The sequence below is a fragment of the Ciona intestinalis genome, chromosome 1 (genome assembly GCF_000224145.3).
Source record: "Ciona intestinalis chromosome 1, KH, whole genome shotgun sequence".
In the NCBI taxonomy this organism is placed as follows: Eukaryota; Metazoa; Chordata; class Ascidiacea; order Phlebobranchia; family Cionidae; genus Ciona; species Ciona intestinalis.
Window position 1 is genome coordinate 4,113,154 of NC_020166.2, and position 19,793 is coordinate 4,132,946.

The 19,793-nt window shown below is 32.8% G+C and overlaps 3 protein-coding genes across 4 annotated transcripts in view; all 3 read right to left on the reverse strand.

The window, feature by feature from the left end:
* LOC101242248 (dynein heavy chain 2, axonemal-like) overlaps window positions 1-14,133 on the reverse strand; it is a 48,145-nt gene extending 34,012 nt beyond the window's left edge. For both annotated transcript variants that reach the window (XM_026838491.1, XM_018812324.2), the window contains exons 1-28: window positions 13,979-14,133; window positions 13,700-13,752; window positions 12,842-12,973; window positions 12,219-12,289; window positions 11,675-11,857; window positions 11,409-11,539; window positions 11,056-11,184; window positions 10,311-10,584; window positions 9,839-10,024; window positions 9,360-9,479; window positions 8,838-9,011; window positions 8,342-8,507; window positions 8,064-8,210; window positions 7,675-7,889; window positions 7,127-7,261; window positions 6,514-6,682; window positions 6,065-6,175; window positions 5,616-5,744; window positions 4,769-4,954; window positions 3,976-4,135; window positions 3,619-3,811; window positions 3,106-3,306; window positions 2,766-2,922; window positions 2,134-2,366; window positions 1,560-1,686; window positions 1,228-1,368; window positions 715-843; window positions 21-152 (exon numbers count right to left, since the gene is read on the reverse strand). In XM_026838491.1, the coding sequence (XP_026694292.1) occupies window positions 21-152; window positions 715-843; window positions 1,228-1,368; window positions 1,560-1,686; window positions 2,134-2,366; window positions 2,766-2,922; window positions 3,106-3,306; window positions 3,619-3,811; window positions 3,976-4,135; window positions 4,769-4,954; window positions 5,616-5,744; window positions 6,065-6,175; window positions 6,514-6,682; window positions 7,127-7,261; window positions 7,675-7,889; window positions 8,064-8,210; window positions 8,342-8,507; window positions 8,838-9,011; window positions 9,360-9,479; window positions 9,839-10,024; window positions 10,311-10,584; window positions 11,056-11,184; window positions 11,409-11,539; window positions 11,675-11,857; window positions 12,219-12,289; window positions 12,842-12,973; window positions 13,700-13,752; window positions 13,979-14,048 (4,254 nt within the window). In that variant the 5' untranslated portion in view covers window positions 14,049-14,133. The remainder of the gene's footprint in view (window positions 1-20; window positions 153-714; window positions 844-1,227; window positions 1,369-1,559; window positions 1,687-2,133; window positions 2,367-2,765; window positions 2,923-3,105; window positions 3,307-3,618; window positions 3,812-3,975; window positions 4,136-4,768; window positions 4,955-5,615; window positions 5,745-6,064; window positions 6,176-6,513; window positions 6,683-7,126; window positions 7,262-7,674; window positions 7,890-8,063; window positions 8,211-8,341; window positions 8,508-8,837; window positions 9,012-9,359; window positions 9,480-9,838; window positions 10,025-10,310; window positions 10,585-11,055; window positions 11,185-11,408; window positions 11,540-11,674; window positions 11,858-12,218; window positions 12,290-12,841; window positions 12,974-13,699; window positions 13,753-13,978) is intronic.
* A 280-nt stretch (window positions 14,134-14,413) lies between these two features.
* On the reverse strand, window positions 14,414-16,033 carry LOC100177367. Its single transcript, XM_002126157.2, has 4 exons — window positions 15,833-16,033; window positions 15,623-15,775; window positions 15,265-15,389; window positions 14,414-15,162 (listed from the first exon to the last, which is right to left on the reverse strand). The coding sequence occupies exons 1-4, from the start codon at window positions 16,031-16,033 to the stop codon at window positions 14,916-14,918; spliced, it is 726 nt and encodes a 241-aa protein (XP_002126193.1). The 3' UTR covers window positions 14,414-14,915.
* A 2,322-nt stretch (window positions 16,034-18,355) lies between these two features.
* On the reverse strand, window positions 18,356-19,414 carry LOC100175031. Its single transcript, XM_018812443.2, has 3 exons — window positions 19,179-19,414; window positions 18,576-18,965; window positions 18,356-18,467 (listed from the first exon to the last, which is right to left on the reverse strand). Exons 1-3 carry the CDS (start codon window positions 19,294-19,296, stop codon window positions 18,460-18,462), a joined length of 516 nt encoding a protein of 171 aa, XP_018667988.1. The 5' UTR covers window positions 19,297-19,414; the 3' UTR covers window positions 18,356-18,459.
* Window positions 19,415-19,793: the final 379 nt, after the last annotated feature.

The window sequence follows — 19,793 nt, forward strand, 5'->3', positions numbered from 1 at the left end:
TAGTTGACCACCATGTTTACCTCTTCAATAGCAAGCTCCTTGCTTGCTGCTCCTGAAATCTCAGCAACTTTTTCAGCAAAAGCATCCAATCCAAGATCAATGATTCGTTCCAATGTAAACGTCTCACTTAGATGATCAAACGGACGTTGAACCTGATGTGAATTAATAGAAATTTTAATAACGCCATAAAATTAGACTTCAAAGTGTGTTGTATACGCATGTCCGGAAACTACAAAACTGGGCTCAAAAAATGCATCAACCAATCAAATAACCTGTGCTAGTCATGTAATAATGAAATAATATTTCAGATGACGGCATTATAACATTATGGTATGATATGTGCAGCATATTTGGTGCATGAACTTGATGTGAATTCATACAGTTCTTATTTTCCCCATAAAATTATACTCCAAAATACCAGGTACATAGTAAGTGATAATTTAAACTTTGATAGAATATGTGTTATTTTAAAGCATGTAAACATAGAATATGTGTTATTTTAAATAGAGAGAATATGTGTTATAGATGGAATATGTGTTATTTTAAAGCATGTTACAGGAATTCAGGGAATTTATAAACAGAAAAAAGAACTTAGTCCCAATGACCTATTTATACCATAATTTGCCAAGACTATATTTCTTATTATTGCAAAAAACAAATTGCATACTATAGCCAAAGTATAAAATTGTAAATATCAAATATAGGAATACTGACTTCAGTTTTAATTTGACTCCAATGTCTTTCTCTCATTGCATCGTTCTTTAGATCAGTAATAAGAGGCATTGTTCGTTTAAACTGATCAATCCTGTGTTTTGAATGTTCAACTATTTCCCATTCCTTTTCCTGGAATAATAAAAAGTATTTATTTAACAAACAGTATAATATATTTTAACGATTTATATTAAAAAGTGTTTTTTTTTTATTCTTTATGGGTGAGGTGCTTGTCAAGGACCTGGGATTTAGGCCAGCTTTGGTTCATATCCCTAACACCCGGAAAGTCCATTTAAGTCTCTCACGCAACCTGAATAACGTTACTAATACAACAGTATAAATTATTTCAATGATTGATACAAAATAGTGTTACTAATACTATGAAAAAAGTTATAACCTTAATTTTATAATTTAAAGTAAACTTACAACTTCATACTGACCTACTTTACAAGTTACATACAAAACACACACAACCACAACCACCAATATACAAACACACAAATACGTTAAACAAACCTTCAGTTCTCTGCTGAGTTTATTGAGTTTTTTGTATAAATTTTGAGCCGTCATTTCCATATCAGTTGTTACAAGATTCTTAAACTGTCCAACCTTCCATTCATCCCATAAGGATTCCCATTGTTTTGTCAGATCCCAAACCTTAACAAATGAAAAATGATACATTTTTATCAGGTGAACAATAACTAAACTTGCATGTCTCATACACTTTTACAAATAAAAGTTTTTAAAAAATCCTAACGTTCCCTAAACAACTGTTGATAGTATGAGCGCATCATATTTTAAAATGTATAAATAACTAAAGTTTTAATTTATAAAAACAGAACACAAACCTGGTCAATATTGTCAAGATCTTTATCAAGGTTAATCAGTTCCTTGGAAGGCTGTTGTTCAATTTTAAACAAACCAAGTCCTCGTCGCAAGGAAACTTCTTCTAATTTAAGATCACCCAGGTTCTTCCTAATAAGTGGGAAATTTTTTAAAGAAAGAAGTGTTTAATTTATAAAGTTAAATAAATCATTACTTCTTCATTTTACTTTTGTAAATTGCACAAACTTTAAAACTGTGAGCTTTACTGGTGAATAAATGTTATTAACCGTAAGTATGTTTTAACAAGTGTTGTTTTGCCGCTATATCCTGTCTTTTCAATTAAAATATTTCTAAAACTTCGCTACCCTACCGTAATCGAAGAGACAAATAAAGTTATTATTAAATTGTTAATATTATATCAAAAAACCCTATCCTTAAAAAAAAATTCAATAAGTTCAAGAAACACATAACTAGTGAGCTTGTACAGATTTGGTAAAGAACTAGGCAAGAACTACCACCGATACACAAAATGTATGATAGTAGTGACTTACATATGATGCTTAAGCAGTCAGAAACTTAACAAAACGAATAACTTACTTGAACTGGGCAATTAGGTCAATCGCATCCGATGATGTGAACTGGCTGCTGAACGGACCTTGTTGAAGAAAATCGGAAGCAAGTCCATTCACTCTCTTCCTAAACTCTTCCGCTTGACTAAGAAGTCCGGTCTTAAACTTCTCTTTGTTCTTCTTTAGCATCACCTCAGAATCAATGATACATTGCTGGAAGTCGATCCATTCTTTGCCCAGGCCATCCAACCTTGTTTGTGTCTATGTAAATAAAATAAGATATGTATTATTATAACTAGAGATTCAAATAAAATGTACGCAATTTATAAAACCAAAAATTAACCAGGATTAAACATATATGCACATATTAAACTATGCGGAAAGCAACAACTTGTAAAAACTTTAATATGCAACATATATAACAGTACACAAAACTTTATATATATCCCGGGGTGGGGGGAGATGGGACACTTTAAACCCCTAATATCTAAATATCCTGATCGTGTATTAAACAATTAACAACAGTCTATAGGAGTCTTGAGACTATAGTTTCATAATTCTTTGAATGTTCTTTGTTTACTACCAAATGATACGTGAAAAAAAGAATAAAAATGCGTCCCATATTCCCCCACCCTACTATATAACAGTACGAGTCCCAACCTCTTCCTCAATTGCAACTTCATATTTTTCAAGGATTCCAAACTGTTCATGTATTGGTGGGATCCTTTGTTCAGTACCTTGTAACTCACCATGTAGTTTCTCCCATAAACCAAGTCCATCTCCCAACTCATCAAGTGTCTTTGGAACATGGCTTACCCTGGAACGCCATAGCACAGTGGACAATTAATAAACAGGTTAGAAACATAAATATAAATAAAAAGAAATAAAATTGAAAAAAAACTTAGTTGCTAGTCATATACACATTTATTTTAAATAAGATTTTGCCAATTCTAATTAAAAATTTATCCTGGTATAACGTAATGTAATATAAAACACTTACTTTTCTGAGTTTGTTTGTAGGAACTCTGTAAGTTCAGCAAGTCGTTGTGAAGCCATGTCCTTGAGTAAAGTTGTAAACTTATTCTGCCACTCATTGCAATGCGATAACAAAGCAAACTTGAGTGGTGAACAATCAAGGAGAACAAATTCAATATTAAGAACAGTTTCCTCTTTTTGAACGTTGTTGCTCACTTCAGCATATCTTGAATAGAAAGTGGAATTGTTAATTTCCAATTTTTATTAAAATTAAACTTAACAATTCTATTTAAGAGAATAAATACTCCAGCAACAGAATGGCGATGTATTTACAAAACCAATAGTAAGAATTAGTTGTACACCTTTTTTATATAACTAAACAATAAAAATAAACTAATAAACCTGTTAAAAATGAAATACAGAAATAAAGACATTTCCATAAAAAAGATGGAACATATTTTTATTCTTCTTTGACCAGGTTTTTTTCTGTTATCCAGTTTGTTCTTCATTGAACATACAAACCAACAAATCCTAATACCTTCCAATGTCTGCATCAAAGCTCATGACGGGGGGATTTAGTCTTTGGTATCTTCGGATGAAAGCATCTTTGTTAATTTCCCAGATCTCTTTATAATTATCCCATGTTGTGAGATAACTTTGAAGATGTTTGGAGTTCTCAAACATTCCTTCCTGGATCGTTCTTTGAACTTTTCTTGTCTCTTCATCTTTTTCTAAAAACAAGAAAAAATATGAAAAAAAAGTTTCCCCAAAAAAAAAAAAGGTTTTAAATAGAACAATATTGTTTTTAAAAGATGGAGAACAAGCAGTTTAAATATACAAATATGAAAAACATGTAAACTGTAAAATTAAAATGAAAAGCAATAATTTCTCATACCAATCATTACAGCAATAGCTTCCTTATGGTCGTAATGCATTCTCTTCCCCCGTGCAAGATGCTCTGGTAATCTTCGAAAGTTTGCAATAGCTGTGGTTAGTTGTGTGCTCACGTTACGCACAATGTTTGCTAGCTGTTGAAGTGTTGGGGAAAATTCAACCTGAAAGAGAAAAATTCATGCTTAACAATTATTGTGAAAAAAATTTCTTATTAAATTTAAAAAATTAAAACACGAAAAAAATATAAAGTTTTTTTTTGTCGTGTAGCACTCAAAAAGTGGATTTTAAAACATTTTTCAGGTAAACACAGCTTCTGAAACTTATTTTCAAGCAACTATATAGTAAATGAAAAAGTGATACAACTTTTACAATAACATTCAAGAAGCATTGAGAGTTATTAATGGACTACCCATCAGGTTAATAAGCATTCAAAGTTAAGCCCACAACCAATAAGTTAAAAGGGAGTGCCATTACCAACGCCGTTGCAAAGTGGCTAGCCCTCCCAATTTAACCCAGAAGTAATGGGTTCAAGGCTCGTCACTGCTACCATTGTGGGTGTATGTGTCTTTGGGCAAGACACTTAATGGCGATTGCCCCAACCCAGTGGTAACTAGTGTGTTGTCCAAATTATCAGCCATACATAAAAAAACATCCACAAAGTAACATGTGTTATAACGACTGTTGTTTTCTGACCACGCAAGGATAAAGTAAGTTACATTTACTCATTAAATGAATGATGAGTGTAAAAAGCAAAGTTATATTTTGCGATCACTATATCCATAAGAGCTACATACCACTGGTGTTTGGTTAGACCCCGGTTGAAGAACAACTTTCACTCTAAAAAGAGGATTTGGGGTTGATTTTCCATCTCCGTTAATTGCTTTCGATATTTCAAGCAATGATGACTTGATATTGAGTCTAAAAGCATCTTCTACATGTTGATCCATTCTCTCTGTGTATCTCACCCAATGCTGCTGAACCTGTGAACCAAACAGATGATATTTACATGTTACATAGTAACATAGCATGTTTGTATTTATTATTTGATTATTAGCATTTTACTCTCCTCCGTGACATATAGTAGGGGAGGGAGATGGGACACCTTTTCACTCTATTTTCTCGTCCAATTTGGTAGTAAACAAAAAACATTCAAAAAATAATAAAACCGTATCCTTACAAATCTCATAGACCCTTATTAATTGTTTAAAACACAATCAGGATATTTGGATTATAAAACACAATTAGGATATTTGGATATATATACTTTAGGTTCAGGTTGAAAATTTAAAACTGTGCAATAAACACCTATATAAAAAGATGGCAAGCTAGAATATTTTTAAATGGAAAAGGTGTGTTGTATTTATAATTTTATTAACTTAAAGGTATAAAGTATAGCTTTTTATTAAATAATAGAAAAAAAAGGGACCAAGTCCAAAATATATTTATTGCATTACAGTTATTAATAGCAATAAAATAAACCAATAAAACAGTTCAGTATTTTTAATTATTAGTAAACAATAAAAATGGCCAAAAATATATTTAGTGCATTATAGTTATTAACATACTAATAAATGTTTTAAATTTAGCAATTTATTAGAGTATTGTTTCAGCATAAACAATAAAAAAACATAAACAACGTACATCTGGTCCATCAGCTTTAAACACTTGATACGTATTCTTCATCGTTTGTAAAATATTTTTGTGAATTTCTTCGAGTCGTGTTTGAACGTTATTCCGATGACGAAACTGATCATCTTGGAACTCAAGGCCCTAAAATAAATGTTATCAAAATTTTCATCAATTAAAAATGTTTTGTTACTTAAGGGAGTTACACAACAGTGTATTATTAACCATGGAACACTGGTAAAAATATTACATGTAGAAATTACCAAACAAAAATAGAATAAAAAACATGAACATAGGGTTTAAAACATAACATCTGCTTTGTTAGCCAATGGGTAAAAGAGTAAGGGCTTGCAAAACATAAAACGCAGAAACTGTTAAAGTTAATTACCAGTTGGATGTTGGTCAGGTTAAGTTAATTACACCTAGAAAAAGCCTTGATTGATGATTCTTTTCTTACTATTTACCTGATAAATACGTTTTCCATCCAAGTGAACCAATATTAATTCACTAATTTTCCGACAGCTTTGTGCAATCTGGACATTTGCCAGTTTGTAATCATCAACCACTGTTTGGACCTAATCAATGACGAAAAAAAAAATTAAATAGATGCAATTGTCTGAAACCAATAAGATAAACCAATTATACCAACCTTCTTACCAATTGAAAACAGATAAAATATTTCTTTAAAAAAAAATTACAAACCAAAAGTTTCTTATTTTATAAATTTTTTCCATACATTAAAACATGGGTTTAACCCTTTTCAAACTGGTTCTATCTATGAATAGTCTTTATCCATTAAACGACTGTTGTTTTGCTGTTAATTCATTTATTCTCAGTGTTTTAGTAGTATTACCTATGTTAAAATTAATCAAAATATTTAGACATGTTTAAAAATATATCAACATGTTGGCACCTTCTTTGAGTGAAGTCTACATTCTCCAACAAAGAATTCTGAGATTCCCTTCGATGCCCAAGTAAATTTCATTAAGCCTGGGTGGATCTTTTTATCAAGAGATCGAATTCTTTCTTTAAACAGGCCGCGTTCGGCAGGTGAAAGAACACTAATGATTCGATTGTAATCTCTAGAAATACAAAACAATACCGTGCTAAATAAATGTAGTAAAAAAATAATTATGGGAATCTTTTTGTTATTATGAAGTTTTAGAAAACAACATAAATCATAGTATTTTTCCCTGATGATCTGGTGCTAAGAAAACGTAATCAACAAAAATTAAGTTTAACCACTAGTAGTAACAGAGAAATATATTTCCCTAAATGGCATTGACAGTCACATAATTTTTCAATTGTGTTTTTGTCTGTTACGTTTTCGTAGCACCAGATCATTACTGTATTTTACTAAACAAGAATCGTTCAACTATCTGAACATCAGGTCAGGGTTAGATTCGAATTAAATACAAGTTATTTTTTTTCCTGATAAAAACAACAATTGTGATTATTGCATAATAGGATTTTTGGCTACAAAATAGTTTTTTTGGCTCAAAAATAAATATTTTAAAAGTATGTACCTGACAACAAGCAAAACATGTTCCCTTAAACTTCTGAGTTCTTCACGTTTTAAATAAACTTCATTTACATAATGAGGAATTTCAAACATCAGACGTTCCCAATAATGAATCTCATTGAATAACTTGAGTAAGCTCCTGTAATATTAAACATGAATATAAACATGAGTATTACTATTTTATAAACTTTCCTGCTGTTCGTTACCAATGACCAAAAAGAGGAAATAAATTCCATAACCCATTCAATATACATGAGAAACTAAACATGGGAAATTGAGACAAACACTTAATTATGGAAAATTCACTCAGTGTAAAATCATCAATCATGAATCCAAAAATCTTTAAATTAAAAAAAACGAACTTTAAAGTTAAAGGCAAAAAACACATAAAACAGGAAACAACTTTCGCATCATTGACTGTAATGTTTTCTAGTTAATGGAAAATTCTAACTTTTGAGAATTGGCCTTCTCACCTTGTCACCCCAGGCTTAGTAACAAAGTCAAAATTAATTGGTAAAACACTAAATATTGAGTAGTTAAAACAAGACGTACTTGTCAAAGTTCATATTGAGCATATCCTTTGTAACAGCTCCTTTATTCATGAGTGAGATTTCCAGTTTCTTCATGCTGTTCTCTTCTACAGTGGTTGTCCACTCATTGAATGTTTTCCTTACAAATTCATCGAGAGCTGTAGCAAGTTGTTGGTAAGCAGTTCGTGTTTCCAAACCCTGACCAATCTCAGGAAGGTAGTAAGCTTCCTTTAATACCTGACAAAAATAAAACTTTCTGACAATTGTATCATAATTTCCCCCCAAAAAAATTTGACCAATGTGTCAGAATTAAAAAAATAGTTTTGTTGCACCATTTGTATCAGAATTTACAACAAAAGTTATCAGAAAATTTATAAACGATAAGTGCTTCTAAATATGTTGTATGGTTACCTCCATTGGCCGATCAATTCTACGCTTAAGTGCACGCGCCCAATGAGCAGATCCTGCATATTTTGGCTGGTGAGCCATCATGTTATTGGCTTTTGAACTTAATTCCTTCTTTACACTGTTCAGCTCATCATTGAACATTGAATATACCTGAATAATAATTTAGCAACAAATTTAAAGGATTTATACCTAAACAGTAGTTCATATTTGAATAATAATTTATTGACAAATTTTAAAAGATAACATAAGAAAACAGTTAACGTATGCAGAAAATAAATAACCTCAACAGTTCGTTTATCAATTGTTCTTTTAATGGCTTCACGAGCGGAGAGATGATGGAAGACATTAAGCAACATCACTCCTTCCTCCACAGTCTTAACAGTTTCAAATGCCGATGTGATCAAATTCTGTGTCATCACCTCCAGATCTTTAATTCCGGTTCGAAATCTGAGAACAAAAATATTTTGACCCAAAATTAACAAAAATATTTTTTAAAAATATATTTTTAATAAAAATATATTTCAAAAATATTTTGACCCCAAATTACCAAAAACATTTTTACACAATGTTAACAGTAATTTTACTCGAAAATCAAGGGGGTATTATTTAATCTTTGACGAAACAAGTTGCAAAGACCTTTAAAGAAATGTTTAGTTCACTTGTATACAACTTTACTGAGGGTTAATTTAATTGGCTGAGCCCACTTTCATTTCCATTCCTGTGTTTTACAGTACTCTGAGAATATAAAAACTAACGATTTAAAAAAGGTGAACAAACCTGTTATAGTCATCATGCCAAGAAGTATTTTTGACATCCAATATTCCTTTCTTAACTGATCGCAGGATGTGGAGATGTTTCTCAAACGTTCCTTCAATCTCGAGCAAGCTACGAGCAATGCTTGGTCCTCGTTGTCCAGCAAAACACGGCATAGCTGTCTTGTCTCCATCTTGACTATAGTATAATATTTATAGCCATGAACAAACTTAAATTCATTAGCACAAAGATATTAAGGACAAGTTTTCCTTACGTACACTTTTTCTATTAGAAGTTAAATTATTACACATAAGTTGCGTCGTAGCGACCACGCTTATTTTCTTTCAACTAAACGTAAATATGTTTTAACTGTAATCGTGTTTTAACAACTGTTGTTTTGTCGAATATATTTTTTTTTTTTTAAAATCTAAATCTTCACCACCGTAATCGCACAGACAAATAAAGTTATTATCATTAGGCATATTATATTATTATTATGGTGATTGAAAAATTTATTCCTAAGAGTTAAATACGAAGGCGTCATACCGACGGGCAAAATGTTGCTGACATTCACAAACTTCAAGAAGATCTTTACAACGCTGAACAAATGCATCAACTTGTGCAAATATCGAACTTTGGTCCAACACCCAACCATCCTTTGAACATCTGGAATTACACAAGAATTAGATAACATAATCAATTAAAAGAACTATAAAATAAAGGAAATATATATATAAAATAAAAAAAATATAATTAATTAAACAAAGTATTTCAACTGTACAACTGTGGCTCAATTAAATATATATACAATTATACATTGTAGTAACGTGGATAGAACATGTGCAAAGTTTTATAAACACTCATGAGTCCACTGTTAAAATAATAGGAAATGGTAACATGGCATATGCAAGTGTAGGCATACCTATTTTTAGGTGTTGGGGTAATGGGCCAATTCTGGCCCAAATCCTAGAACCATGGCTTGCCATGACGCGGAACCTCACTCACATCGAATAGAATAAGCATACCTGTGGTGAATGACAGCATTTGTTTTATAGATTTCCTTCCATGACAAACAACAATTCACACAGTTTGTCAGAACTAGAGAACTGCTGTCAACAAATCCATCAAATATTCGATCCAGGGAAATTTCCCGACAACAAATACGAATAACTTCATTGCTTAACTTACGGAAGAGAGCAGTCAACCTTTCCCTGGAATCAATATAGATTTTAACACACTAAATAAAACTTTGTAATAAAACCATACAAAACAGCTTTACAGGCAATTGTATTGTATTTTTAGTCACTTTTGTCAGGGTTTAACATTGGTCAGGTATGAATAATGAGGTTTGCCTGATTATTTATTTCAGTTTGATGGTATGTATGTATCTCATAACTGCAACAACACATGGAGAAAATAATAAACTTGAATTTTATAGATAGTTAAAAAACGCCAAGTAAAGTATAATACTCCAGTTTAACTTCAATTTATGCACACCTTGTGTTGTAGTGGTTCGAATTGACCCAAATAACTCGGATGATCTTTACAATCTCAGGTAAAAGTTTTGGAACATCCTTGGGTGTTGCTGTGGCAAGTTTTTCACAAGGTCCTTTGAACAAAGATAGAAATCTCAAGTTACTTTGTGCTTGAGCAGAACCATCTTGAATTAGTTTAGAAAGCTTTTTAAATGGACCAACATATGAAGATTTTGCTTTCTCCAAAATCCTTTGTATTTTCTTCACTCCAGGTTTGTCAAGTTGAGAGCTTAAACCTGGATAAATGGATTGGTTAGAATTACAGTATTCTAAAGAATATTTTCCATTTAATATGAAATATATATAGTAGGGTGGGGGAATATGAGGTACCTATTCATTATGTTATCTTGTCCCATTTAGTTGTAAACAAAGAACAATAAAAGAATTATAAAATCGTATCACCACTACTTCCATAGACCATTGTTAATTGTTCAAAACTAATGGTTTCCCAGCTTCCCCCACTCTACTATAATTAAATGGCATGCACTACATTATATTACACACCAATTGACACATATTTCTTTATAATTAAGCATTGTCAAGATTAATATGCCTATTCATACATATATTAAATTTCGGAAGTTTAAAAACAAATGAATTTAAACCTATAACAGAACCGATATCATATGACAGAACACAGAAGAATACATGTAACATTAGACACTCATTATGACATAACAATACTCTGTGTTTTAAGTAATTCATACCTGACAGATCAATGCATCTGTTGTTCCAAAAATCAATTTCTTCTAAAGGACCGGAACTTTCAGCAGTCTCCAATGCATCTTGTGCATTCAATACTTCCTTAATCTGACGCGTCCAATGGATCATAGCAGCTGAAATATGAAGGTATGCATTATTACAATGGGGCCCTTCAGAAGTAAAATTATTCCTACATTGAAAATAAAATTACTCCTACACGCCAAGTTCCACATCTTTACAATACTTAAAGAAATAAACTATTATAATCCATTTAAACTCTTTTGGTAAAATTTAAAAGTAATAGGTAATTGAAATGCATTAGCTGTATATGTTTTACTTTATACAGATGAGTGCTTACTTTCTAATCTCTGAACAAGCTCTTTGTTTTTTGCCGCAATTTCAGCTGATAAGTCAAGTCCTTCATTTGGAATGTAGAGCACAGTCTTTCCTTTCATCTTATGCTTGATGTCAGTTAAGCTTGCCAAAAACCTGTCAGTGTTTTAATTAAATAAAGTCACATTAGGAAAGGGGAAAAAGTTTCTCATGAGCAACAAAAGATCAAAAATCAGGGGCTTGCAAAATAACAAATAAACTTATTTTACATTTGGGTATAATTTAACAAACCTGTGTAGCTGAGCACTGAAATCATTTTTAATGCTGTCTGGCCAGCTTGTGTTTTTGAAAAATAGTGGAGCATATATGCCATTCATTATGCGAAGCAAACTTTCCAAGTAACCACTTCTTAGTGTTCCCCACTGAATTACTGAACTGAATGTTGCTTCTGTGAGTTCTGTGAAACGCCCAGTTCTGCAATGAATTATTGGGTTGAACTACTGGTGGAATTTCTTTTGGGGGGTTTTGTTTTTTCTAAGCTGACTTCCCCCGATGTACGGGTTGTGTTTTTACGCACACTTTTGTTTTTATTAGAAGACTAACTTGATACTAATAAAACATAAATGGCTTGTTTGTCTGCTAGATGTAGCGTGGTAGCGACCACTCTTATTTTCTTGCGGTGTAGCGTGGTAGCGACCACTCTTATAACTAAATGTAAATATGTTTAAAGTTTTTATGTGTTAGAAAGAAGAAACAGACAAATAAAGGTTCCTTTTTTAATTATTATTGGGTTAAAAAACGTGGGCCTAAAAAAAAGTAAATTTATGTTACTTACTTAATAAAATAAACCAATTCCTCTGCATTCTGATTGTTTGGTACGACAGTATCAACTGTAACTCCATTCACCTAAAAAAATAACAGAAATTGTTAATAAATTATTTGTGAAAACAAGTTTAGAATTCTGAAACATAAAAATTAGAAATATTTATGTAAATACTGAATGACTGTATTCCTATCAAGATTCTTTATACAACATTATCCTAATTTAAAAAGTTTGTTTGTGTATAAAGCAAATAAAGTTAAATAATAAAGCAATAACAGTTGAGCTACTTGCTTTCACAATGTTGGGGAAAAATAGATTTTAGGATTCCAATTGTACATTAAAAACTTATTAGTGATCACTAGGCAACAGCCAAGCATATAAGTAATTTACTATTCCAATATAGCAATTATTTGTTTTCTTGGGTAGTTTGTTTTGATGCTATGCCAGATAACTGTAATGAATACAATATGATAATATCTATATATTTTATACAATTCGATAACACCTAGATATTTTATATAATGCGATAACACCTAGATATTTTATATACTGCAATAGCACTGCATACAATTTATATTTTATACAATGCGAAAACACCAATACAGTTATACTGATATAAATAGTTTACCACTTACTGAGTCAACATAAGCAACTAACAGTTTACTATTATTGTCGCTGATGAAGTTATTGATCACCGAGTCATGCTGAGGTGTCCATGCATCATCGGATGTACCTTTAATCTTTACTCTGTCTTTGATAAGAAATGTCTGCAATTAAATCATGAATGAAAAACGTGAGATATATGTTAAGACTGCACATTTTGAGCTTCAATCATGATTTGCAGCTTTTTTGTAAAATATTTTTTTAGTTATTTAAAGCATTAATTTGTTATGTGTAAAGAAAAGTAATAATTACGCATTAAGTTAAATTTGATAGTAAAACAATGGTTTATTTTGGGATCATTCTTTTATTCTTCTCTAAAACCTCTGTAACGTCACAGTTTTGAAAAATACACAGGTAATTTAGAATTGATCTATTACAGTGCTCTTCAGCTGGTGTGCACGGGCCCTAGAATGCTCCAAAATATGCATGGGGACATGGGGTGCACCAATACAAAAAGGTATACAAGGGTGCAACACAAACTTGTAGCACTAAACAGATACTTTATATAAAAATGAGTAAAACTTCGGCAGCTCCGCTCGGTTTAACCGACATGATGATATGCATAAGAATTTTTTTATATCGCTTTTTATCTGAGTTTACCATTTAAGTAAAAAACTTTAAGGTTTACTAAACCAAACAGAGTTGAAGAGCACTGATCTATTAAGCACACAGGCCATTTCGAATGTATCTATTATGATACAAGCAAATATGAGGAAATCCACACAAAAAAAATACATAGCAATAAACGAATGGCATTAAAATAACATAATGACTCTGGGAATAAAGAATACAGCATGGAGATAAAAACTAAAACAAAGGAATATTCCTACCAAGTCAGTTGGTACCAAATCTTGTGTCGCTTCATTGTCACCATTTAAGGAAGCTACAAGAATAAACATTAAGTGTTCGTTAATTTAGAATTATTTAATTTAGAGACAAGAAATGGACATGAATCAGTAAAACACAAGCTTATAGTTTGTGTTTATTCATTTAAAGAAAAAAATTCTAACAAGTTTGTCTAATAAATCGCCTTTATGAGGTAAAAAAAAACAGTAAAAACAAATGGTGGAGTTTAAAAAAATCCTTAAACGAAAAAACATTGCAATAACCTGTCGGAGATTTTTTAAGTGGTGGCGTCGTCGTGACAACAGCACTTGTTTCATTTTCCTCTCCGTTCATTGTGTGAGAATCAACTCATATCAAACTAAACTTCCAGTGTACTTTAATAGGCTACAATAACCTAATATACAAAAAAAACTTAAAATTAAAACACATTTGGAGTATTTTAGTCACAAACACTGAGACACATTGCCGCACACAATCACGAAGCTTGAATTTACATTCGTTGTTGCCATGGCTATGAAGGCAGCGTCACCGAGCGGTAAATTTTCAAATACCTTTTAAATCTTAAATCAAAGCGTATTTATATGTGTTATCTATGCACAGAGGCCCAAAACAGGGCATTTGTGTGTCCAAAAGCGAGCAAAAGTTGTGCTTTTCGCAATGGGTTTACTTTAAACAAACTAGTTAAACAACAATATCTCTAAACAATGATTAAATTTACTTCTTCTAAATCCCGCTCTTGACTTTTTTCGATACAAAAAAAATTATAACTACCCATGTTTTTTAGACTCTCATACTTTAAGTTTTGTGGTTAAGTTAAAGTTTTTCTTTGAATTGCCGAAAAACATGCATTTTTCATATACCTGCTGTGTTATTTTGCACAAAAATTGGCGTTCAATTTCCTTTTACGTAACAAAGTTTTGGCCTACTTGCTATTCATATGGCTCTGATCCATAGCCGTATAGGACTTTTAAAAAGTTGGATACGAGATTTCAAAAATGATACGGCAATTGCAAATAATATGTAGAGGTCGAAAATATTAGCATTTTAACGTTACACCAAATTAGTATAACAGAAAACAAACAGCCTGTAACGAATTCAATCGCGGCTGCAAATGAAGGAAACAATTTTGTAATCTGTTTTTGTCTAAACAATAAACAATTTACCAAACAAGCAGCAACATATACGGTTAACAGCACAAAATTAAAGTAAGCTATTTAATTTCTTTGAACGTATTTCTCGGAGGTCCTTGTACATCACGTGGACGCAATTATGTTTCAGTTCCGCTTGAGCAAACACAGTTTCACCAGTGTCCGAGTCCCTGTAGCTCAGCATGTTAATTTTCCTTGCACATTTATATCCAATCTTCTTATCAATCATTAATGACTTTTCTGAAGTTGCGAATCCAACGGAGAAATCAAACCCAAGTTCCGCAAATAGAATCATTTGCCTATTTAAAATATAAACAATAAAAATAAATATATATATATATATACGAAATATTTGTTTCCGTTTAAAAGGTGCAGTTTTAAAAGTTTAATATTCTACCAACCGTTTCGACAGTTCGGTGGCAATTTTTCGATTTGAATATTCCGATGAAACGACGAGAAGATCCGCAATCACGAAGTTAGTACTGCCGAGGTCGGTAGATAAAGTTGATTCCGCCCATTCTTCAAACTACATATATAAAGCGTATGTGTACGTGTAATATTATAATAACATTAAAAGGATTCGCCTTTCAGGTGATAATATTTTGTGGTGTGCTGCAATGCACATCGTAACCGAATGATAAAGGGTTCGACGCTGGTTACTGATACCATCCATAAACAAGTCGGCCATTAGTCCAACGCAGTGGCGACAACTATATATTAGCAAAAAATAGGTAGGATTACCATATACACATAACTTACTCTTTGCAGAATTTCAACTTTCACTGGAACTTCACGGCTACCATGTTTAGCATCGAGGTTCTGGTGTGGGTCCAGGGTTCCAAACGTTACCCCGCAAACTGTCTTCCTAATGTCATCGAACGCACCTATACTAATACCTGCGGGTATCACCTCCTGCAGCGATAAGCGTTATAATAAACTATACTAACTGTGTTCGTGTTTTGTGCTTACCCTAACTGCCTCATCGGCGTACAAGCGCATCTCTTCTTTCGTCATGTTAAGACATTTCGACAACGGTTCATACGGCATGTAATGTTCAACTAGTAGCTCGATGACGTCATTAATGTCGTCATTACGAAGCAATCTATAGGTGATGGCGAGTTCACTTGACATACTTACATCTGCACTCTCAAACTTAGCGTCATCAAACATGAGTTGACAAGAATGTATATTTGAATGCTAACACTTTTTGGACATTCCATTAGCGACCACTGGGTTGGAGCAATTACCGTTAAGTGTCTTGCCCAAGAACACATCATACGCTCATAATGCTAGCAGCGGAGAGCCTTAACAACTGTGAATGTGAGTTAAGGTACTTTTACCTAGATTGTTTGCGATGATACATGATATAACGAGCGCCATACCACGACTCCGTCCTTGCTAAGCATTAACTTTATTTGGCAGCAAAATGAGAAAATCGACCTTGTTATTTAGCTGAGTGAAGGACGAAATATAAAAAAATAGGATTTCTTAGTGGAAGCGTTTCTTCTTCAAAACAATCGTGAGAGAAACTGGCGGTAAATCGTTAGTACACTATACCTTGATCTACTTGTCAAACAAATATGGTAGAGTGGGGAAAGGTCGGACACTTAAGCACATATTGCCCAATATTTCCAAAATTAAAATACATGACTGTTTTGGGGTGATAAAAATTAGTACTAACATTTCTAACACGAATTAGTACTAACATTTCTTTATTAATTGACAAATATACAAAAAATACTTTAAAACACACAAGAAGTTATTTAGCGATTCGCACATTATCCCAACATCCGGGCGAGCTGTAAAATTTTACCTGGGCACCTGGGATTGAGGCCAGATTTTGCTCATTATCCCAAAACCCGGAAGCCCCATTTAGGTCTTTCATGGGATCGATGCCGCTCTATATCTCGGACTTGACAACGCAGTCCCCAACTTCATCCGCGACACACAGTTCAACCAATTCCATTCACAACCCTGTAGTCAGTCATGAACTAAGATATTGGACTGTATAACTTATACAGTATAAGTCTGTAACTCATGTCATAGACTTCTGCCCTCAATTTGCAACGCATCGCAGTCAGCCACAGCACTACAACGTTCATTTTAATTTGAATGCTGCATAATTTTGTTAATGGGATAGGTTCCAATGCTAATGAATTTCAAACTAACAACAGATTGAAATCTACCACAAAACAATCTTACAAGTGAGTTTCTTTTATACCTAACAAATATATTATTTTGTCTCTTGACCTGTCATTTGTTCTGTTGTACAGGTTTACAGTAAATTTATAGCAGGGTAGACGAAGGTGGTTATCAGATAAGCCTGTATTTTAATTTCTTTTTTACGACCCCCATTTAATGATAATCAGCAAAAAAATAATGTTACACAATTATCGACAGTATTATCACGACTTATAAAACCTGATTTTTTTAGTTGCAAGTGTGAACGATTGATTTTGTCTCACAACACTAAATTTAGTTTTGTGAAAAAAAAACTCAGGTATAAACATGAGGGAAATAGGCATGGGTCAATATGACTTTAATTTATTCAAAAACAACAACAAAATATTGGTTTAACGTTGTATGCATTCACCGCAACGTGGTAAAGTGGTTAACGCGTCTGCCTGTAACTTAGAGGTAATGGATTCAAGGCTCGTCGCTGCTACCAATCTCTACCAATTGTGTCCTTGCGAGAGACACTTAACGGCAATTGCTTCGACTTACAGTTTACTAATGGGTTGTCCAAATTATCGGCCATACAAAAAAATCCCCCAAAAATGTTCTTACACAAAGTAACATACGTTGTAACTTGTAAGCTGGCACCAAGTGTACGAACACCCGTGTTATAACGCCTTTTCACCAAATTGGTAGTGAATATTTACAAACTATTTAGTTCTTGACCACAACAAATGCAATGCTGTAACCTGAACAGATCAAATAAATTTTAACTTTAAAGTCACCCAATTCGTGAACAATTATAGCAAAATAACGTCGTGGCAAACAGAGTCGCACAACTGGTAAATATTGTTATTAAAACTAACGATTCTGTAACTAGCGTTAACTTGAGTTGAACTAAATATATTTTAATTACAACAGAATGTACCAGGCCATCCACAATTAATCGGTTCCTTGTTAAAAAGCATTTTATCACGCGCGGTTATCGTTGCGTAATTTTTCATGTGATGTTAAATTCTGTTGCAGCATTGTAATTTATCTATAATCATAACTATACGGTAGGGTGGGGGAAGATGGGACACCTTATCATTATACTTTTGGTGGTAAACCAAGTATACATTTAAAACATTGTAAAACCGTATCCGATATGCCGTTGTTAATTGTTTAAAACACGAACGGGATATTTGGATATTATGTGCTAAAGGTGTTACGTCTTTCCCCATCCTATGTGTTTATTACTTCAAATGTTGTCGAATGCCTATTTATATTTCCTCACCGAAATGTTTTGTATTTATATTTAAATTATAAACAAACACATAATGCCATGGTTGAATTTATTTCTGATTGATATTAAGTTGTGCATATAAATGACATTTATCAATTATTCAACCTAAGGCGCCATCTTCTCTTGATTGAATGTCCTATTCAGCTGAAAATCAAAGAAAATGTTTGTAAAACAGTCAATACGTTGTAAAAATATTTAATTAATTGAAAGAACTCAGTAATTGTTTACTATTTTAAAATGAATTATATTTACCGCGCATCGCTTTATAGTAGCCATCTTTGGGCACCGCACCATAGTAGCGATCATAGTGGTCATCTTTGGGCACCGCAGCATAGTAGCCATCATAGTGGTCATCTTTGGGCACCGCAGCATAGTAGCCATCATAGTGGTCATCTTTGGGCACCGCAGCATAGTAGCGATCATAGTATTCATCTTTGGGCACCGCAGCATAGTAGCCATCATAGTGGTCATCTTTGGGCACCGCACCATAGTAGCCATCATAGTGGTCATCTTTGGGCACCGCACCATAGTAGCCATCATAGTGGTCATCTTTGGGCACCGCACCATAGTAGCCATCATAGTATTCATCTTTGGGCACCGCATTATAATAGCCTTCGTCACGAAGTTTTAGATCATCTTTAACTGAAAAGTAAAAAATGTTTAGTATATTTAATTAAAACATGTTATTTTACCGCATCCTTATTTTATGTATAACTATAGTTATTTGCCTGTGTTTGCTTTTTTAAAATAATTCACATCATTCAATTGAATTGATTCAAGGCAGCGATCGTCATTGCCCGCCACACAATAAACAAAATGTTATTTGGTGATTTTGTTGTTTGTTTATGTACTTACGGCTTTTTGTGTTCCAATGAGCGCTGGCTGTTTCTGTGTGGACCAGAAGTCCGACAAGAAGCAGGGTAAGAAGTGCTGACTTATTCATCTGTAAAACAAAACAATATATATGAAGCATCAAACATAATTACGTAGCTAAAATTAAACTACTTGCAAATTCGATTGCAAGTGACATCAGAGAAGTTGCCAAACTCTGATGCTGCTTAAAATATACAAGGCCCTTATATTTGTTTTAACCTGCGAATTATTCTGATATTACTTCCTCTATGCAAGACAATGCACAATTATAATAAATCGTTCTCATGATTTTGGACATCAGTTACAGGAAAATGTATATAAATAAAATAGCCAATAACTTCTTGCTATTATGTTAAGTCCTGGGAATGCAAAGAGAAACGCAAGAACCATAGTTCGGCTTTACCATGAAGTTCCGTTTCTATACTATTGTTGCGCTTTGTCAAGTATGTTTCCCATGTTAGTTGCATTCAGAAAACAGGATAACAAAGATTATAACTTCCATTGTTGTATCATGGGAATCAAAACAAACGCTGAATAGTTGCAAGATGGCTTGCCAACACAATAGGTTAGATTCTCACAAAACCCATCTTTCGGATG

What these genes read in the sequence shown, in the direction of transcription:
- LOC100175031 (XM_018812443.2), bottom strand. Translation starts at nt 19,296, where the DNA reads ATGCTTCATATATATTGTTTTGTTTTACAGATGAATAAGTCAGCACTT. An exon ending in TCATTGGAACACAAAAAGCC is followed by an intron (nt 18,966 to 19,178) that starts GTAAGTACATAA and finishes TTTACTTTTCAG; the next exon opens with TTAAAGATGATCTAAAACTT.
- LOC100177367 (XM_002126157.2), bottom strand. Translation starts at nt 16,033, where the DNA reads ATGTTTGATGACGCTAAGTTTGAGAGTGCAGATGTAAGTATGTCAAGT. An exon ending in AAGTTGAAATTCTGCAAAGA is followed by an intron (nt 15,390 to 15,622) that starts GTAAGTTATGTG and finishes TTATATATGTAG; the next exon opens with TTTGAAGAATGGGCGGAATC. An exon ending in GCCACCGAACTGTCGAAACG is followed by an intron (nt 15,163 to 15,264) that starts GTTGGTAGAATA and finishes TATTTTAAATAG; the next exon opens with GCAAATGATTCTATTTGCGG.